This window comes from Microcebus murinus, chromosome 2, assembly GCF_040939455.1.
Source record: "Microcebus murinus isolate Inina chromosome 2, M.murinus_Inina_mat1.0, whole genome shotgun sequence".
Lineage (NCBI taxonomy): Eukaryota > Metazoa > Chordata > Mammalia > Primates > Cheirogaleidae > Microcebus > Microcebus murinus.
The window spans coordinates 89,351,885-89,372,420 of NC_134105.1; the positions used below are offsets into that span (position 1 = coordinate 89,351,885).

General features: G+C 51.6%; 1 protein-coding gene across 4 annotated transcripts; it reads right to left on the bottom strand.

The window, feature by feature from the left end:
• Positions 1-357: 357 nt before the first annotated feature.
• KCNA2 (potassium voltage-gated channel subfamily A member 2) lies at positions 358-14,305 on the bottom strand. 4 transcript variants are annotated; one of them, XM_012751698.3, is made up of 3 exons: positions 14,197-14,305; positions 12,373-12,433; positions 358-11,925 (listed from the first exon to the last, which is right to left on the bottom strand). In XM_012751698.3, the coding sequence occupies exon 3, from the start codon at positions 11,760-11,762 to the stop codon at positions 10,263-10,265; it is 1,500 nt and encodes a 499-aa protein (XP_012607152.1). In that variant the 5' UTR covers positions 11,763-11,925; positions 12,373-12,433; positions 14,197-14,305; the 3' UTR covers positions 358-10,262. The 4 variants fall into 4 exon arrangements, with proteins under 4 accessions (XP_012607152.1, XP_012607148.1, XP_012607151.1 ...); XM_012751694.3 differs by having other exon boundaries at positions 12,373-12,711; XM_012751697.3 differs by lacking the exon at positions 14,197-14,305 and adding an exon at positions 13,175-14,044.
• Positions 14,306-20,536: the final 6,231 nt, after the last annotated feature.

Sequence of the window (20,536 nt, forward strand, 5' to 3'; positions counted from 1 at the left end):
CAGCTGTGAACTAGATTAGACCTCAGAGGAAATCAGACAGATGTGCCTCAGCTGTGTGTGCGTGTGTGTCAGGATCTCCTCCAGGGAGGTGCTGCTGACAGCTGCCGAAGCAGGCCCCTCCCTCTCAGGAGGCAAAGGTGGGCACTCTCCTGGCTTGGGAGTTGAGCGCATGCTGATCCAGAGCCCTGGGCACCAGCAGGTATGGGCAGAAGTGGGGCTGGGTGGGTGCAGCTGCAGTCAAATGACTCCCAGCTCAATGACCCCCAGACGGCCTCTGGTCTTCAGACTGAGTCCCCTCTCCCCACACACCCCCCAGCTCCACGGCACACACAGGCAGTGCTGACGCAGTGGGGGAGGAGATCTCAGACACACGCACCCTCTCCCACCCACAGGCCCGCTTTAGCCTTTCTTCTTAACCAGGGCTCCCAGTCAAGGGCAGGTGGGCACACAGCCCAGATGTCCCTGATGCATCCAGGGGAGCCCTCTCCTGTCCTGTCCTGGTCTGCGGCAGGGAAACTGGAGTGAGGTGGGGCAGGCACACTTGCCTGCTGCAGGGATGATGATAACAAAGCAGTCAAGAAAGAAGGTGGAAGCCATCAGTGTCTGTCAAAAATTTTATTTTTTTCCTTTCACACAGGATGATGTTAAAATAAATCCTCAGTAATATATATTTATATACTTATTTACTTGTGTCAATATTTACAAAAGACTGTGGAGCTCTATGAAGTCTATGTACACCCACGATCAGGTGGACAGGCAATGTTCATTGAGGCACATATGTACACATATATGTATAACCTATGTACAAATATCAGACCCTACTGACACAGGAACTCTCAGCTGCAGAAGTCCTGGGCAGGGCAGTGTTGGTGGGGCTGAAAGCTTCCAGAATATGTCAGCAAGTATGATAATATCAATACATCCTGTGCAATGTAGTTAAGCTGGTGTCTAAATTTTCATGAAGCAAACAAATAGTTAAATGACTCCCAACTCCCATGAGTTTTCCCCACAAGTCTTGCTCCGCCTTCAGCTCCCATTGGTCCCCAGCCTCTCATCACCATGGAGACCCCAGTTCCCTTTCAGCATCATCATTACGAAGCTTTACCATCAGCGTTGGAGTTCCTTCTGCTATTGATCCCAGGGAGGCTTATTTATCTACCTCTTTGAGTTTTCAGCAATTATTAGAGAGAGGACACGGGAGGGCAGCTGCAGAATCATGCACAGGCATCAACGAAGCCAGTGCAAGCCCTGACTAGAGTCTGTGCTGCATGAGCCTAAGTGAGCAGTGGCCATTTCCACTATATATATATATATATATATTATATAAAATCTCCAGAGACAGCCTATATAAGCACATAAGCACACAGGTCTGGCAAAGGAAACAGCATCTTCCACTCGTGAGCTTTACAGCTATGTCCCTGATGAAAACTAAAAAATCTTCAGATTGCTGGCACCATTAATCTTGACTGTTCCAAGATTACCCTTAGTGGAGAGAGGGGTGCAGGGATGCAGAAAACCAGGAAGAGGCCAATTTGGCTGGGGTATTGTTTGCTCAGCAGGCTAGAGCTCGATCATGGGACTTTCCAGCTTCCTGGGGCCCTTCAAATGAAGGAACCATCCAAGCACGACAACAAAAGGAAACTGGGTCGCTGGATCCCACGTGAAGGCAGAACTGGGGCAAGCACAGAGCATGTTCAAACCCTCAGGAGCTAAGACTCAGCCTCACCAAAGCCAGCCAGGCCTCTCGTCTTGCTTTTCTGTCCCATTTGTTAGCCTAGAGCTGGTTTACTCCTTTCCGGCCCCACCTAGCCGGTCAAAGTCTTTGCCCTACACTTGGTAAGTTAAAAAGGCAGTAATCCTAGCAGCTGACATGTTTGGTAGCAAAGTGAGCCTCTGAATATTCTCATCCTCCCAGCTCCTCCTCTTGCTTTTTCTAGCAGCCCAGAGTGTTTATGCACTCATACAAACAAGGCAGTCAGTGTCTAGGGAATCATTTTCAAGGAGAAGCAGGGCTTAGAGGCCTCTCATGAGGACTGAGAAGAAGCCTGGACTGAGCCCTCTGGATAGCTTCCAAAGGTCCTGCCATCACTGCCCTCAGTGATCTGGACGTTGCAGCAGCTGTCCACGTTATTACGTAATCACACCTGCCCTGTGCATCCATCAGTGGAATGATGCAGGGAGTTCTCAGCTGAAAACTCATCTGGAACAGATCTGACTATTTTAGGCGTGCAGAGGAGCACAAAAAGTCATACCAGTTTCCACGTGGAAGTTCATGCAGCATAAGAAGTAGCCATCCAGCCAGGCTGCCTCAACTGCCCCAGTTTACCATCTGGTCATGCCAAGTCTGGGTTATGGGCTTCTGCTACCTGATCATGACCAGCTTGGCCAGATTGGAGGGCTTCCGGGAGTATGGGGAGATGGTAGACACCCCTGTACCACCTCAATTGCTCCAGATACCAGTGAGGAATCCCTCCCACCCCCATCTGGAGAGAATGCACACACTCAAATGCAGGAGGTGAGGATGAAAGAGACTATCCCCATGGGTCTAACACACTGGCAGGCAAGAGGGAGAATGAAAGCATGTTTCAGCTCGCACCCAGCTGTTTCTCAAGTGATGTATGCAGCTTACCTCCAAAGAGCAACTGATTTACAGCTGCTCCCACCTTCAACCCAGGCTTGGTAAGAATCAACAACAGAATGGGGTCTTAGTTCCATCGATTGCCACAAACCTCACCTTCCATCTGGCAGAGACGTTATTTAGTTCTTCATTAGAAATTTTACATTCAGATCGCATGAAACTCAAACCCTGGGCACCACCAATGACAAAGAGAATGCTAAATAGATCAGTCCTCTGACACATCTTTAGGCTTTCCACTCTCTCCAAGCTACAAAGTTTGGAAAAACGTTTATGGTCCTCTGTGTTGAGGTTACAGCCAACCAGGGCAGTCAGAAGAAAGGCAAACGCACCTGGCTGCTAGATCAGACTTCCCTTTCATCCCTGAGTCAGGCAGCCCCCTGAGGGAGGGAAAGGAAAGAGGTGATCCTGGAGCCCATCCTTTTGTCATGAAAGATCTGCCTTTTGGAAAGGTCCCTAAGCAGAAGGAAAAAAGAGAGGAACCGGAGAAGTGGAAAGAATGCAAAGGAAGGTCATTTAAAAAATTCAAATATATTCAGTTTATTCCTTGGATTGCCAAATTTATTCCACGTGAGTGAAATTAAGGGGATTGGTCAATATATAATTGTATAATTTTTGAAATAATGGTATACATATATACATATACTATACATATATATACAAACAGATATATGTATATATGGAAAACCTCTAATAATTCAAGATCAATTAACCAAAACCTTGATTGACAAGAATTATGTTTTCCTACTACACTTTCAGTAGAAAGAGGCCAACGACAGCAAGGGCGCTATCTGATAAGCCAGCATGTGCCCTAATGGCCCGCTTCCAGGTCTGTCTTGCGGCCAACAGCCATCCGCCTGTCTCTTTGGTCTTCTCCATCTCCATTTCTGTACAATGAGTACTGAGGTTTAGAATGTTGACCCTGAGCAATGCAAGGTCCTCTGTCATCTTCAAACAGCCTACTTACTAAGGCAGGAAAGTTTATACTAACCTACTTAGGAAATATTTTCTTCAACTACAAAGGTTGAACTACATGTGTTTTCTCATGCCTACTCAAATAACCAGAATCGCAAAGCAACCAGGACATTCCCTTCCCTGAGGTTTCCCTGTCAGTTAACTGAGGTTTTGCTATACACATGTGTATAGAGCAAGGTAGAGCAAAAAGGAATGGAACAGGACCCTAGGGTTGCCAACCTTCCCTGATTATCTGGTCTGAGTATTTAACCCCACAGATGTCCCAGGGAAGGGACTCTTCTGAAGCCCCTGGCTGTGTGTGCAAATATTTGTGCAGCGGCATGCTGTAGCATGTGGTGGAGACTTTATTTCACTAATGTCATGCCCTAACCACCCACTCTTCTATCCCTGTAGGCCGCTACCCAAACCCACAAGAACTTGCTCCCCTCTACAGCTCTTGTGGAGTAGTCCCTTTGGTTGAGCAAGTCAGCTTATTTTGAAGGAGAGTCCGAGGGCACTCCCCAAATCTGCCCAGGCTGCTGATCCCAGGTGCAAACCTCCGGGCCACATTCCCTCAGCATCCAGCTCCCGGGGGAGGAGAGGAAGGGCAGCAAAAGGATCAAGTAATGGCTTTTAGTGCATGGACATGAGCATCTGTAATGGCTCAGCATGTTTATTCTTCTCTATAGGCAAGCGCTTTCTTGCAGGCTTCCGGTACACCCTGCCACACTCATGGAAAGTCGACAAGATGGGCTTTGAGCTGAGTGTGAGTGTGAGTGTGAGCTGGCGTGAGGTCACTCGAGCTCAAGGTTTCAGTGCCTGGAGGTTGTGAGGATGCTGTGCGAGAGCAGCAGAAAGGGGGAGGCTGAGACACACACAGAGACAGAGAGGTGCACGCAGGAAAGAGAGCCGCAAAGCCTCACGGGCCTTCCTTGTGTGTAGGCTGCACCTCTGCATATGTGTCCAGTCCAGAAGGAGGTCAGGGCTCAGAGGACAGGAGTCACGTGAACACATGGGAGGAAGAGGGAACTACAGAGACCGTGAACGAACGCCCAGAAGTCAAGGGCATTATGTGATAATCCAGGTGCTATCGCTTTTCAGTCCTGAGAGCAAGGTTTTGAAAGAGCTATTGCTAAAGAAAACAGTCACTATTTATTTTATTGCACTTTTCCTCTTTAAAAATATTCAAACACAAACTATGAGAGATGAAGCTGAGATTTGGTAGGAAGGGGAGTAAAAGGGGCAAAGTGAACAAGATTAGTTTGAGGAAGAGACCCATCCCAGCTTGTAGGGGGTTCCCCACTACCACCTGTCCCCACTTACTGCTTTGAGTGGGGAACAGGGCTGGTCTCAACAAGGGCCAAGTCTAAAGATATAGATGATGGTCACAATTGCTACTGAGACAGCTGCCAGCATCCACCTCTCTGCTGGTTGCCTCAGGTGGCTGATGTTGTTAATGAGGCTAAGGTCATAAGTTCAAACCTGCCAGTGGACACCTTGCCAAGGCTGGGGGAACCTCCATTGTGTAACCAAGGAGCACCCTGGACATTACAACCTTCTCAGACCAGGCAGCCATCACCCAGGTACAGGTTGTTATGACAATGGGCCCCAGGAGAGCCCTGGGGAGCAGAGCTCAGCACCATTGTCCCCTCTCCTGGGTAAACAAGTCAAACACTGTGCTCCCTTGCCTGCCACGGGGAGAGGCTAGTGGTGCCACCGCATATGCAATTTGCACACTGTCTACAGTGTCCTGTGGGGGAAGTCACCCTCTACCTCTCCTCTCCATTGCCGTGGGCAGTGCCGAGCCCCCAGCCTGAGGGTCTTCAAGGCATGCTGTCCTCTCTCAACATGGAATATCTCAACTGATACTTTATGGCTGACCATGAGGAAGTACGCTGGCCAAAGGCCTCACTACGATGTAGTGAGAGACCTAGGGACAGCAGATAGAACAAGCTAGTCCTGAAGCTGTCCCCACACAGGTGGCTACATGAACACCCAGGGCTCAGGCCATCACAGCTTTCATGGGTGCCCTTTCCACACAGCCAACGGAGCCTGGAGGCGCACTCCCTTGGGACCCCTTTAAAAGGCTAACCTCCTGGTGACAAGCCAACACCATCCTCAGAAGCCCAGCTGAGAGGGACAGGTGCAAGCAGAGAGGAAGGAAGAGAGCGTGCTGAATATCACTGAAGTTCCAGGAAGCACAGAGCCTTAATTACATTCTTCACTAAATTTTGGCTCCTGAAAAGTTTACTCTGAAATTTGACCAGCTGCGTTACTCTCTCTTCCTGACACCCTCTCTACCTTTCCTGTGCTTCTTCCCCTTCAGCCCCCTAAAAACTCCAACTTTCCTGAAGTGTGAGCCCGTGGGGGCATCTGGTAAAGATGGAGGGAGAATTGGTATCTTCACTGGGAAACAGGAGTCCCCGCGTGTTGCACTAGATGCACGGGTGTGGAATCCACACGCGCACTCCCTGCTGCTGCTGCTGCGTCCTCTGTGGAGACCGGGAGCTGTGACCCTCATCAGGAGTGGGGGTGGGGGGTGGGGGAGACACACCTGGGACGGCCACCTAGCAGAGGCTAGAAGGCCGGATCCAAGGCCTGACTGCAACTCCTAACTTCTATTTCGGGTGAAGCCTTTTGCCAAAGTGCACTCAGCTCTCAGCTAGTCCTAGTGGGAAGAACCACCTCCAAGAGGAAGCCGAAACAGTGGGTAATCTTAGAAGTTAAGTCTGGCCTTAGAATATAGCACAAAAATCAGACCCTCTAAAAACTGTCGTTTGCTTGTTTAGCCTTAGGTGTATGTTCTTAATCACATTTTACCCAAGATGAATTGGGTTGCCGTTTCCTCGAGGCACAGCAATTGGATGGGAGGCAGGGCATCTGGGGGAACCCCAGTTAAGGGGGGGGAGCATGCCTGAAATTGAGCACCCCTAGAGGGGAATCAGGAGTTGACTCCATTGGGCTTATGCCAAGTGAAATGCCACAATCAAGAAAAGGTGGCTCATTTTAAGAGACAAGTCTATACAGGGTGTCGACTTCCTGACCCAGCCCCCAGCAAAGCTGCTTAGGATGGAGGAGTAAGAAGATCTGTGGACTCAGAGAATGTTGGGGGCATCTTCACCCTGGTTCTGGGCCCAGGATCCTGCAGTTTCTTGAGCCATCCCTGCTTTAAAGAGACTAGGGCTGAATCTGGAGATCTTAGTGCTGGAGCGGGGAGACTCTGCTACTGGGCTGTCTGTGTGCACTTTCTTTGAAGGAAAGAGCATGGCAAGGGGGTGTATGTCAAGCTGCCAGATGTCCCAGGTCCTTCCACAACCTACACCCGGGTTTCTGGTGGCAAGAAGATGCATAGGTAGAAACCCCATGAGACTCCTGGTTGTAATCAGAGATCTGCTTGATGTGGTGGCCCGTCCTTCTGCTTAAAACCTCAGGGATTACTTCTCAGGGCTGAAATCTGGAGGTGAGAGAAGAGACTAGAGAAAGAGATTTCTCAAAGGATACTGAAGGATACAGACGCAGGCTAGGGGAAGATGATTAACTCTGGTCTTTTGTTTGTGCCCAGTAATTTATCACTCGAGGGGCAAAGAGATGGATCTGAGTATACATCTGCCTTTCATGTGTAGTGTGTGTGTGTGTGAGTGTGTGTTCTTGGGCATGTGTGCTGTATCTTGTATGCCTAGTATAAGTGAATGCATTGTGCATTATACACTGAATATGTATTTTGTGTGCAGAAACAAAGGTATTTTTTGTGTATTTTGTATGCATATCCATTGTGTCCATGTAGTTTTTGTATATTTTGCATCTGAGTTACAGGTTGTGTATTTGTACATGGTGTATGTTGGTCTTTTGTGTATGTTCTGTGTTGTTAAGTCCATTCTACAGCTGCACTAAGTGTGCATATTTTGTTTATAGTTATAACTATATTTCTATGTCTGTCCTTTAATTTCATCTGTGTGCATTTTGCATGTGTGTATATGTTTTATATTTGTGTGTGGCAACAGTGTGTCGATCTATTTTGTGGTGGATGGGCATGCAGGTGTGCGAACATTTTGAAGTCCTAGGCCAAGGACACTGTGATAAGATTTATCCACCTCCCGACCTAGGCCTAGGTTGCTTTATCTTCTATTTTCCAAAGTCTCTGTCCCTCCCACCCCATGCCTTGGAAATTCAGCACCATCTCCCATGAAGAAGAGGAAGAGAAGCACGGAGGCTTTGTGCTGGGCACGGGATACCCTGCAGACACCTGGGGATGTGGGTGACCAGGAACTAATGAGCACCCTGGGCCTAGCACCCTGAGCTGGTGCCCCACCCCCCAAGACAACTGTAGGTGCTAACTAGGCAGCATTGAGGCCTGGGCTGGAGCCACCACTGGACAGCCTGACCACAGCAGTTCACTGTGTTTGGGAAATTTAAGCCACTATGTCAAAAGGCAAAGAATCCCAGTCTGATGAGGTAAAAGCCCCCCTCCCCCACTGGAACCCATTCCAGGGACAACTTATTCTCTACCTTTAGGCTATGCAGTACCTATTTGCTCTCTACGTATTCTGGGGGTTGGGGGTCAATTCTTTACCCATCCTTTGGTTCTTTTTAATAGCAGCTCTGGTTGCCAGTTTATCAGGGAGAGAGTTTGAGTCTGGCGATCAAAATCATGCTTTTGGATCATATAGGGACTCCATCCCTGGGTCCTGGACTTCAGAAATTTCCACATAGAGGAAGCTCACTTTAAGTCCAGATCAATGGAATTTAGTCTCAAGGAGTCCTACTCCTTGGTGTCCTTAGTTTCAAAGCAGGGCATCCATTCTGGCTCCTTAGGGAAGTTTCACGGAAGTGATAGATGCAGGGCCAAGGGATACTAAAGACAAAATGGGGTGGGAAAAGATGAGGATGGAGATGATTGACAAGACAGACTATAGAGAGGAGGCCTGGGGTGGTCCGGCCCAGGACAGCTGGGACTGTGAGGGCCATGGGGCCCTTGTGCACTCAGTAAGACAAGCTTCAGCCATGGGAAACTGAAGCTGCAGCACATGGAGGGCAGAAAAGACAATTCTAATGTCTAGGAATACATGGAGACTGGAGTGTCTGAGGCAATGGCAGCAAACCCAGGCCCAGTGGGGTTACCAATGAGGCCCATTAGGCCTCTCAGACAGCCAACCCACCATGCAGTGGATTTGCTCCTGAACCTGAACTCCAAAGAATGAATATATATCTATGCGTGTGTGTGTATGTGTATATATGTACATATGCACACATATGTCTGTATATATATATACACACACACACACTCTAGTGCACATAGTCAAACACATGCATAAATTGCCCTGTGTCAAAAATATTGCATAAGCTTATAAGATGTTCAAATGCAATTTTTTCTATAGCTAGCTAGGTAGAGGAATGCGTGAAAGAGAGATACACGATATACATTTATATACACTGGATCCACAGACCTGATGCCCTGGTCAGCTGTGTAGTCATGCCCATGGCTAGGTTAACTCCTAAGGTGCAGTGTTCAGACGCTGCTTTCTCTGCTCACTCTCCTGGCTCTGTAGAAGTCTGTACTTCCATTTGGAAGAACAGGAATGGGTGGGCTGGGGGGCCAGAAGTTTTGGTTCCATTCCAAATAGTCTATATTTTTCTCCTGATGGAGGGCTTTTGCCTTCCAATGGGGGAAAAAAACGTAGTTAAATGCCATTCCGAGGCTATTAATACTCTAAATATTAATACTGTGTAGGCTACTAGGAAAATAGGTTATCTCCTGTGTTTTAAATATTGAGATTCATGCAACACACACCCATGCAGCTCAATTGCATCATTGGTAAATTTCACTGCAATGTCAGTGTAGCTGGCCACATCACTAGGAAAGCAGATGTCTGCACACTTCAGTGTAAAAGAAGAAATCCGACATGTTTTTGTGACCCTGAAGCCTGCAAAAGTGGTGAAATCTGAAGCTGAGAGGTCCCTTGGTTTGTTAGCTTCTCCCCATAGGCCTAAGAAAACAAATGTGAAACTTGACAACTCATATTCGATCATACTAACTGTCCCTCCCCCCGGGCTTCCCTCACATCGACACTGCAGAGAAAAAGCAGAATGCAGCATTTTCCGTTATGAAACACAAGCCTCTGGAGCATCTACTTGGCAAGTGCAATTCACAAACCCCAGCCTGTGACACAGAAAGTAATTCCAACACACAGGACTGTGTGTTCTTTTCAATGCAAAAATGGGAATGACCTTTTGAATTATCAGCAGAGCTCTGAAGCTAAGCCATGATTGGTGTTCCTCTGTGAAGGGGCAGGTGGGCTCAAATGGGATGGTGGGATGGAGGAAGGGAGTGCAACTCTGGGGTCTTGCGTGTATTTAATTAGGAAGGAAAGGTGGCACTGACAGGTGGACTGTGTATTGGATATGAGGTGGCCTCAATGTGTCTTTCTGAAATCCTGGCTTGATAGGTGACTCCCATCTTTGGAAACCCATAAGCCGGTGATGAGGATTTGCATGAAAGCCATGATAGATATTCTGTGTTCTAAATCAAAAATCAAAAGGTCAAAAGTCACTTGCACAACTATTGCTTTCCATGCAGAACCAGATACACACTGTAGAACACACTGACTACAATGCAGGCTATTATGCAACATCTGCATTAGTTCCACCGAGCTGTGAGTATGTTAATAGGTTTCAATCAGACATCAGTTAACATTTTGGTAATATTCACATAGTTTGTGTTAGCCAAGGTACAGTTGGCTGTTTTCAAGTTTTCCTCTCTAAAGTCCTCGTTACTGTTGTTTACCCCCTCCTGGATCTCCATGTAATCAGACTTACTAATGGTAGAGGCACTTCTACTTTTCTTTAGGTCAGGGGAGGATGGGATCTTTGGACAGCTTGTCACTTGCAAGTACTGGGCCTGCTCCTCTCCCTCTGTCTCCCGGTGGTAGAAGTAGTTGAAATTGGATACAATGACAGGGACCGGTAAGGCAATGGTTAACACACCTGCAATTGCACACAGGGAACCCACTATCTTTCCCCCAATGGTAGTCGGAACCATATCTCCATAGCCTACAGTTGTCATGGAGACGACTGCCCACCAGAAGGCATCCGGGATGCTGGGGAACTGGGATTCTCGCTCATCAGCCTCTGCAAAATAGACAGCACTAGAGAAAAGGATGACCCCAATGAACAGGAAGAATATCAGGAGGCCCAATTCTCTCATGCTGGCTTTGAGGGTCTGACCTAGAATCTGGAGACCTTTGGAGTGTCTGGACAACTTGAAAATCCTAAAGACTCTTACCAACCGGATGACACGGAGGATGGCCAGTGACATGGCCTGCTGGCCCTGCTGAGCATCCTCTGGCTTCTCAGCCAGCTCTGTCCCCAGGGTGATGAAGTAGGGGATGATGGCCACGATGTCAATGATGTTCATGATGTTGGTGAAGAAGCCAGCTTTGCTGGGACAGGCAAAGAACCTCACCAAGAATTCAAAGGAGAACCAGATGATGCAAAGAGTCTCTACGATGAAAAAGGGGTCGGTGAAGGAAGTGGATTGCTGGTACCCGATGGTGCTGTTGGAATAGGTGTGGAAGGTCACCCCACCACCATGCATGTCTTCGTTCTCATCCCGGAAGATGGGCAACGTTTCCAGACAGAAGCTGACGATTGAGATCAGAATCACCATGACAGATACAATAGCTATAATCCTGGCAGGCCCTGAGCTCTCTGGGTATTCAAAGAGAAGCCACACCTGTCTCTGAAATTCATTTTCGGGCAGAGGACGCTCTTCCTCCTTGATGTAGCCTTCGTCTTCTCGAAACATCTCCATTGCTTCTTCTCCCAGCTCATAAAACCGAATTTCTTCAGAGAATATATCTAAGGGCACGTTCACAGGTCTCCGCAACCGGCCCCCAGACTGATAGTAGTACAATATGGCATCAAAGCTAGGGCGGTTCCGATCAAAAAAGTACTCATTTCGGAGGGGGTCAAAGTACCTCATTCGCTTCTTTGGGTCCCCTAAGAGGGTCTCTGGAAACTGGGCTAAGGTCTTTAGCTGGGTCTCAAACCGCAGCCCCGAGATGTTGATCACCACCCTCTCGCAGCACTCGTGGTCTGCCTCTGGGTCATAGGTGTCCTGCGGGTGCCCAGGGAGGGCAGCAGCCTCGTCCGCTGGGTCTCCGGTGGCCACTGTCATAATTGGGACTGAGAGAAGCGCCTCACGCTACGCCTTCCAGCTGCCTGGCAGCAGGGAGCTCAGGGTGCTGCTAACGGCCCCAGGAAGCACAGAAGCATTGGCCTGGGCGCCTGCAGGAGAGCCCTGAGAGCTCTCTGAGAGCTGGACAGACAGCCTCGCTTGGCTGAAAGACAGAGGCAGTAAAGGACGTGAGACCATTTGGCATTGGCAGCCCAACCTGGGTTGTCACTTTTTGTTTCCCGTCTCTCAGCTGAGTTCAGAAACAGGACTCCCACCAGCACCACCACAAGAAAGCAAAATTCACTTTTGCTTTGTAACTTGTCTGGGGATCAGAGGGCAGCAGGTAGCAATCTCTCTAGGAAGCTCTGAAATGCCCTGCACTGGGGAAGTTGGCTGGCACAGGGCCCTCTGTACCACACAGGGCTCATGGGGCATAGCCCCATACCAGCAGGTTACAAGGTCGCCCCGGCCCATGCATTGCACTACTGTCTCACAGATATGTGCACCCTGGGAGGAATTCATGGTGGGGGATTTTGGGCCTGGGTCTTCCTCATTGCCTTCCACCCCAGTGATTCTACATAGGCTGTTATTAAATGATAGATTGATTTACCTGGCCAGACAGGAACCTGAAGCTCTCTTCCTTGCAGAGCTGATCGGATGCTGCAGGAATCCTAGATACAAAAACAGGCAGCTCAACCCCCCATCACATCTTCTTACTCGAGCTAGAAATAATGGTGAGTCATTCTGGGCAGGAGGGCAGACTCCAGGTCCTGGAGGTGAGCTCTAGGGCTGGGCTGGGCTGGAGGGGCAGTGGGCTGCCTGGCCAGGGGCATGCGGGACTTGAGGACAGCTGAGCGTGGGTCTGGAGCCTTTGGAAGGAAGAAGGCAAGATGCAAAGCTCAGCAAAACCTGGAGTCCTCCTGGCTGTCCTCAGGAGGTGTGACGTTGCCTGGAAAAAACAGCAGCAAGGTGGAACCAGGGCTTTTGGGCAGCGGGTATCAAGGTTTAGGAGGGTGTTGGCAGCCTCCCTCCCTGGAAGTGACGGGCCCCTTTGCCCACCTTCCATTCTGAGGTTATGCCTGAGAACTACCCTTCAGGCTCCTGGCCTTTTCTGGGCAGGCTTCCCCTCAGCCTGAAGCACTTTCTCCCAGGGAATGAGCCTTAGGCTTGGCTGGGCCTGTCTCCTTCAGGGGCCTCCCTGGGTTGCTACAGATCCCTAGTCCTCAGCTGCCACCAGGAGGGACTCTGGGCAAAGCAGCTCCCTCTCACAAGGACAGAGCTTAGCTCACTGCAACCTGACTAGAAGCTCTGACCTCAGCGGAGTCTTGGGAGGAGCAGCGCCCTCCCCTTCAGATCTAGGGAGACCCCACACACAAGAAAGTCGCCTCTGTTGGAAAGCTGGATGAACTTACTCTCCCTCCGGGATCCCTGGGCCGCAGGCCTCCCTCTGAGCCGGATGGCATTTGAGCTGGGCAGGCACTCCACCACTGATTTCTCCCCAAGAGAAAATCCCTCACATCTCCTCGGCAGGGAGCGCAGAACAAACGCTCAGCCGGCCTGGCTGCCAGGCAGCTTGGCAGCAGCGAGAGGGGGAGCCTGAAGGAAGCCGGCTTCCGGGCTGGCCCCCTGCCGACCCAATCCTGCCGGCCCCAGGGCGGGGAGGGGTCTGGGCCCTCTCCCCATCGCCCGGCTCCGTCCGGGATTCCGCCGGGCGCGCTCGCCTCGGTTCGGCGCTGCGGACCAGACCCTCCAGCTGGCCGCGGCCGCTAGCGCCACCTTAACCCCCTCCTGCCTGGGGCGGTCATCACCCGCTGCCAGCCCGAGCTCAGCCCAGCTCTTCGGCCTCTGGGGTCCAGCCAAGGGACCACCGAGGCTCCGTCTCCACCAGAAAACACCGGAGCCTGAACTCTGGGCGTGGGGAGTAGGCTGCGCCAGGCTGCTGCCCCAGATCTCAGCTTCCTCCTGAGCGCGGGGGCTCCGCGACAACCCACGGCCCCAGGGAAGGGGAAAAGCCCTTCTCTGCAACCACACTGTTTTTCATTCCGTGCAGGAGAGGAGAATGCAGCCCGGCCGTCCCAAGTGATTTGGGTCCTACCAACCAGCGCTATTTACCAGACATGGTTATGCTGTCAGCTGCACTTCCCACCACCCACCAGCTCCTCTCTGCGCCCTCCGCCTCGCGCCGCGCACACCCCAGAGGGTCCCGAGCCCATTCCGTGCACTCTTTCTCCGTAGGGTGCAAGCCCCCCTGGTCCGCCCCGGTTCGGGACCCGCGGGGCAGACCGCAGCGATTGGCACAGGCTAGCCGGCCCCGCACTCAGCCCGAGCCCGCCGCGCTGCAGGCTGCGCCGCCGGGTGCTCCGCAGCTCCTCGGGGCGCTGCAGCCGGGCAGGGGAGGCAGCACGCGCAGCCCGACGCCCCGACACCCATTTACCCTTCCGGATGGGCACTCGGAGCCTCCATGATCCTGGGGTACAGCCAGCGCCGGGAGGACCCGGCAGCGGGCAGCGGCGGCGGCGGGGTGCGGGCGGCCAGCCGGGAGCCGGCTCTGCAGTCCCGCGGGCGGCGCGTACGGAGCGCCCGGCCGCCGCCCGCAGCCGCACCGCGCCGCACCGCGCCACGCAGCGCCGCACCTGGCCCGGCAGCGAACTCGAATTAAAGGGGCCGGCTGGGGCCAGAGCCGGTGCGGTGCACCGCCCGCCGCCGAGCTTGTCACCTAGTTGGTCCCTGGGCCTCAGCCCCCACCCCACGAGGGAAACATTGTTTGGCAGAGCGCAGCTTACTAACCAGAACCTGGTGGAGAGCTCAGCAGGGTGCTGCCGGACCAGAGAGATGGAGGGCTGCGGGTGGGGGGAGAGTTGAGTGCTGTTGAGAGGCTCCTGCCAACATAATGAAGTAGGCAAGGAGGAAATAATCAATAGCACCTATCCCAGGCCCGAGGCAGGATCCAGCCCTGTGGGAGATGTGTTGCTATTATTATGGTGCTGCCAGACAGGGCCTGCAGACCCCCTTCTTGCCCCCTCTCCCTCTGGCGCGCCTCCTCTTCCAGCTCTGCTTCCCATTACCCAGCAAATTTGGCTTCGCGGGAAATGCAGCAAGTGCAGTCCGCGGTGTGGCAGGAACTCTCTGCCGTGTTGGCCTCCACCATGAAGAGCCCTAGGAACAGGCAGAACCGCAGGGCTGGTCCCGTCTTCCTCATTCTCTTGACTCCCTGACCCTCTCCTTCCAGGGCCTGGGGCAGGGAAGGCTGGGGGACCTACTGCCCTAGGGAAGGGCCAGCTACTTCTGAAGTGGACCCTGTTCCAGAACTTAGGAAGCCAGGTGGCCCAGGGGGCTCTGAACTTGGGAGTGCAGCTCACCACTGGAGGTGGGCAGGCAAAGATGCCCTTTGATTATGGGAGAGTGTGTGTGGGAAGCCCAGCCTGCCCCTGCTTAGACAGGGATTGCAGAGGATCCAGGATGCTTTTGGAAGCCACATAACAAGCTAGTTCTTTTAGACAGGTGCTCCAAATAGTGGTTCCTGGAGACTGCAGCCGATGTGAAGCTCTGGATTCAGAGGGGCTGTATGGTGGGAAAGGCTCCTGCTGGATGCTCCCTGCTCCGGCAAGCCTCCCATCTGTGCCTGCACCTCATGGAGGGAGTCCCGAGGGTCCACAAGGTCTGCACTCTGTAGGATTCTGGCATTTTGTTTTGGAAGTCTGTGAGGTGTGATTGAAGCCTGGAGGCTCGGGGGAGGTCTGGGAAGGCGGGGACCTCAGGGAGCTCTGAGGATGACCATGACTATAAGGCAGGGCTGGTTTGGTTTAGGGCCCCTTGAACCTGGGCTGTCAATGCCCAGCTGCAGCATGGCTTGGGTGTTTTGGAGGCAGCCAGACCCAGACTTAAATCCCTGCCAGTTACCAGGTAAGTTGATTCACTTCCTTGGGCATCAGTGTCCTCATCTGAAAAATCAGGGTACCTCTCAGGGTGTGGTGAGGGTTAAATTGTTGACTGTAAAGAGTTTAGTACCCAGCAGACACTCAGCGAATGATGACTTCTCTGCTCTGTTTGCAATGAAACTCTCCTCATGGCTCCCAGCCTCCAGCTGAGCTTTTGGCTGTTTCTGTGCCCAATCACCTGTTCTGTCCCCTCTTCTTCCCTGATTACCCCACTCTTACTTTCCCTGAGGTCTCAGCTGATCCTATCCCTGTCACAAATTATCCACCAGTACCCTGCTGTACACTCCTTCCAGAAGCTTCCCCTGACCAGCACCAAGGGGCTGTTTCTCCTACTTGGCACACTGGGTTCTCATGTCAACTAAAGTCCAACAGGCTACTCCATTTGATTGTGTCTGTGTATTTTCTTTGCCTCTCTTTGTTAAAACAGAAGATGTGGACAGAGAAAAGCCCCTGAGGGAGAATTAATAACAGTTGTAATTGGTGAAATTACAACTGTTTCATAGGTCTTGAAGAGAGAGGGAGGACGGAAGGAAACTGACATTCATTATTAGTGTGTATTAAAATCTCATTTATTAGGATCCATGAGTATAATACACAAGAACAAGCTTGGAGAAGCAAAAAGTCTGGTTGGTGTGGAAGGATGCACTGTCCATGTCCTTGTTACTGCTGTTGTGGTGTGCCCTGCCAGCGTGCGTCACACCTGACACCTGAGGACTTCCCTTGGAAGTGGAATGGGCATCCATTCCAGCCCCCTCCTGATTGCGGAAGTCGAGGTCAGCCTCCTACAGGAAGCCTTCTCAGATTAACTTCAGCTGCCTCTAAGGGGCTCCTGTGGGGAGGCCCAGGCCTTGGCTCCTGTCTTGAATTAGCTGCTACACACTCATGCCACTATAGTCTTTTTTGCTCCTAGGCCACAAACCTGTACGTGTTACTGTGCTGCATGCTGTAGGCAATCGGACCACAGTGGTAAGTGTCTGTGTGTCTAAACATAGAGAAGGTCCAGTACATATATGGTGTTACAATCTTAAGGGACCACCATTGTATACGTGGTCCGTCATTGACTGAAATGCCATGATGCGGTGCACGACTATGCAGCCGCTGGGGCAGCAGGTCTAGGGACTGATCCCAGACCTGCTGTATCTTAGCTCTGTGACTCAGTTTCCTCAGCTGTTCATTTTTGTTGCGTGGCTGGGAAGTAGGACACTTAGAACACCGCCTCTCCCATAGCAAAGGCTCGGCATTGACGATCAGCAGCATCACCCTCAGCATCGCCGCCACTGTCGTCCTGGCTATTAGAGACGGCAGTGGGAGTGGTTTAGGATGAGATGTTCCGGAGACGCCTTTTGTGTTCCAGCCACATCCCTTTGGACCACCTGTGATTTCAGCTACCCGTGGAAGACAGTGCCCGAACAAAGTGGGCAGTGTCCCACCGCAATCATTGTGTCTCTTGGCTTCTCTGGCTCAGTACTCTTGCTGGGGCTAGGGCGGCTAACTGCCGCCCAGCCAGGGAGGGCTGGATGGTGGGGAGAGAACTCTTAGTGTTCCAGCCTCCGATTGTAAGACAGACAGTTCATGTCCGACAGTGGGCTCCTCAGCTGGCTCCCATTGGAATGGAGTCCCATTGCCCCTCAACCCAGTGAGCCAGCTGGCCATCCCGGGCAGGGCAAAGTCCAGCCCAAGGTTGCTTGGCCCACCTGTGTGGGCCTGAGCTCCCGGCAGCTGAGCCAAGGCCCATGCCGGCTGTCTGCACACACCGTCTTCAGCCCAGGCCTCCCTCGCTGGCTGCAGACCCATCAGCTCTGCCTCCCGGGCCCGCTTCTCCTCCAGGTTCCATGTTATGTGAGACACCACCATCCACCCAGTTGCCCAAACCAAAACCGGGGCTCTCTTCTCTTCCTCCTCCACTGACTCTCTCCACACCCAGTTTCTGCCCTTGGGCCTGTTTGCTCCACTCTGCTCTCTGTCCCTTTCACACTACCCTGGTTAAAGACACCAGCAGGATGGGCCACTGCCACCCTTGCTGGTCCTCTGCCTTCAGAGGAGCTCCCGTCTGGTCTCTTCTCCCCACAGTGGTGAAAACGCAGCTCAGATCATGCCACTTACATCTTCAGCACCTCATTGGCTCCGTGTTGCTGTGATCAACCTACATTTCCTAAAAGGCAAGCAAAGCCATTCATGATCTGATGTTCCCCAGTCTTCCCTCTGTGCCCCGTCTTGGAGTCTATACTGGCATCACACTAAACTGCCTCGAAGGCTCTAACTGGTTTAAAATAGACAGTCGAGGTTAACACCAGAAGTGGTCCAGGCCTGTGGTGGAGTCCTGCCTCTGCTGCTTGCCATGCCTGGGATTTCAGGGGGGGTATTTTCCCTCTTGGATCCCAGATTCCAATCTGTAAAATGGGAATAATAATGCCTACCGCTTGCTCTGAGGATTAAATGAGATAATGTGCACAGGGTGTTTATCTCAGTGGCTTGCAGGAAGGGCTGAAGAAACATGAGCTTTAGGATGGTTCCAGATCTTTCTGTTTGGCTCCAGCAGCCCCTCAGCCAGAATGCATGAAACCTTACTGGACCCTCTTCCTGGTCTCCACCCACCAACTCTATGCCCAGCACACAGGCCCGTCACACCAAGTCCTCAGGGGCCTGTCTCTGTCCCCACACTGTCTTCCACTAGGTGGGAGCACCCTGAAGGCAGGGCCGTGTGTCTTCTCTACTTGTGTCCTGGTGTCTTGTCCAGGCCTGGCAAGAGCAGCTGCCCTGGCAGTGGTTGTGAACCTCCTGCAGATGTACAGCAGCGTAACCACCTCCCCTTGCCTTTCAGCTCCTGGATTTGGTGTCTCTGGAAGGCCCCTGCCTCAGAAGAAACTTGAGTTGCCACAGGGCCAGCCTGGGGCTGTTTCTGACTCTTGCCTAATAGATTGAGGCTGTCAAGAAGGCAGATGAGTCTGACACCAGCCACCACCAGGGGGCTGGCTATACCCAGGCAGCCTCTGCATCAGGGAATGGCTGAGCGGGGAGGAGGATGGTTCTCCAGGGAGAGTAGCTCCCTTTCTGTTTCACAGAGGGGTTAAGTAGCTTGCTCAAGGTCACACAGCTGGTCCAGGCCAGAGCCAGTGTAACAATCGGGCCCAGATAATCCAGCCATGGGATATGGACACCAAGGAGTCATTGTGCCTTAGGGTGTATTCATGAAGCAAAAGAAGTGAGCATGCCTGCACCTCTGGGCAGACTGGGCACACCAGGTCTGAGTGTTCTCCTCTGTGGTCCTCAGTGTGCGGCCCACTTAGAAGTTAGAGTAATTTCAGAGAATGGCCAAGGTGGTGCAAGACCTCAAGTCATGACATACAAGACAGCGTTGAGGGCTTGGGTTCATTGACCTTGAAGAAGAGAAGCCAGCAGGCTTCTGGCCACTCGCTTCAACTTTGTAAAATGCTAAAGTCTGCAGGGTGAGATGGAGCAGAATTGCTCTTTATGGCCACAGGTGGACTGGAGACCCCTGAATGGAAACTTCAGGAACGATGATTCCAGGTCTACAAAAGGCAGTTGAAAAGTTAGCTCTGTCCAAAGTTGGAATGATCTGTGGTGGGAGGCAATAAGCCCATGTGAGCAGAAGCTGGAGGCCCATGGGTCGGAGTCCTTAGGAATCTTGAAAAGCTGGAAGCACAGAGTGACAGGTGGACAGGATCAAGTCCAGCCCAGTGACCCAAACACTCCATGAGAGCAGCACAGCAGACTGGTTAAGAGCACGAATTCTGGAGCCACATTGCCTTCTTTCCCAGTTCTTCCACTTTCCCTGGCTAAGGAGTGGGAGCTCCAAGCAGACAAATGGACACATTTCACTTAATCTCCACTTGTGTCATAAATTCTCCTACTATCAGTATTTTACTGAGAGGACACTGAGGCTCAGAGAGGTCATATGACCTCCTCAAGGTCACATGGCTCTAGTAAGTGGCAGAGCTGGGATTGGAGCCCAGGCCTCTCCGATCCCCACACCAGCAGTTCTCCCATCACATCTCATTGCCTATTTAAAAGTAGAGGAAGGACTTTTGGAGATGCCAAATCATTTTGAAAATGAGTACCACAAAAATTCAAAATAGTGCAAACCTGATGCTCAGTGCATTTTAATGATGTTCCCTGACTCCAAGAAGGGTCACTACAAGGGGAACACAGGGAGTCTTTAATTCTGATACCCCACAGAGAGGAAATGGGCTTCAACTGAAGTGAGGAGTTCAGTTAGACATGAGGAAAAAATGATTAGCTTCACTGGGTATTTGGTGGGGCTAAAGCATCCAAAGGAGACCTTTAAGAACTGGGAAGAGGCCTTAGAACTATGCACCACATAGGTCTGGCCTGCCCCAGAATGCTAAAGAAGTAGAATGAGATGAAAGACTGGATAGAAAAATCTTGGATAACAAATACGTATTTGTTAAATGGAATGGCCCTTGCGTGGAGTGTCTTGTTCAGGGCTTGTGAAGAGAACTCAGATCTGGGGTTCTGCACTGACTCAGCCTCTCTGACCCAAGTCTTTGATGGAAGGGAAGGGAAAGGTGAGGATAGAGGAGGCGGCTGAGCCATCTGGCAACCTCCTGGTGTTGCAGAGCCAAGGTGCATCTGCAAAAGTGGAGGGAAGACACTCTAGGAACAGAAGAGAGTCGGGGGACACGAAGGACAGCTATGAGGAGAGACAGAGGGTAGAGAGGAACCTGAGGTTAGAGAACCCCCACATTCCCCCTGTGGGTCCACACTCCCCACCAGGAGTCTTGGGATTTCAGTTTGCACCTGAAATTCCAGCATCACCCAACAGTGTCACCCAGTGGCCAAGTGGGAGAAGTGCAG

Coding starts and splice junctions, on each gene's coding strand:
- KCNA2 (XM_012751698.3), bottom strand. CDS start 11,762: ATGACAGTGGCCACCGGAGACCCAGCGGACGAGGCTGCTGCCCTCCCT.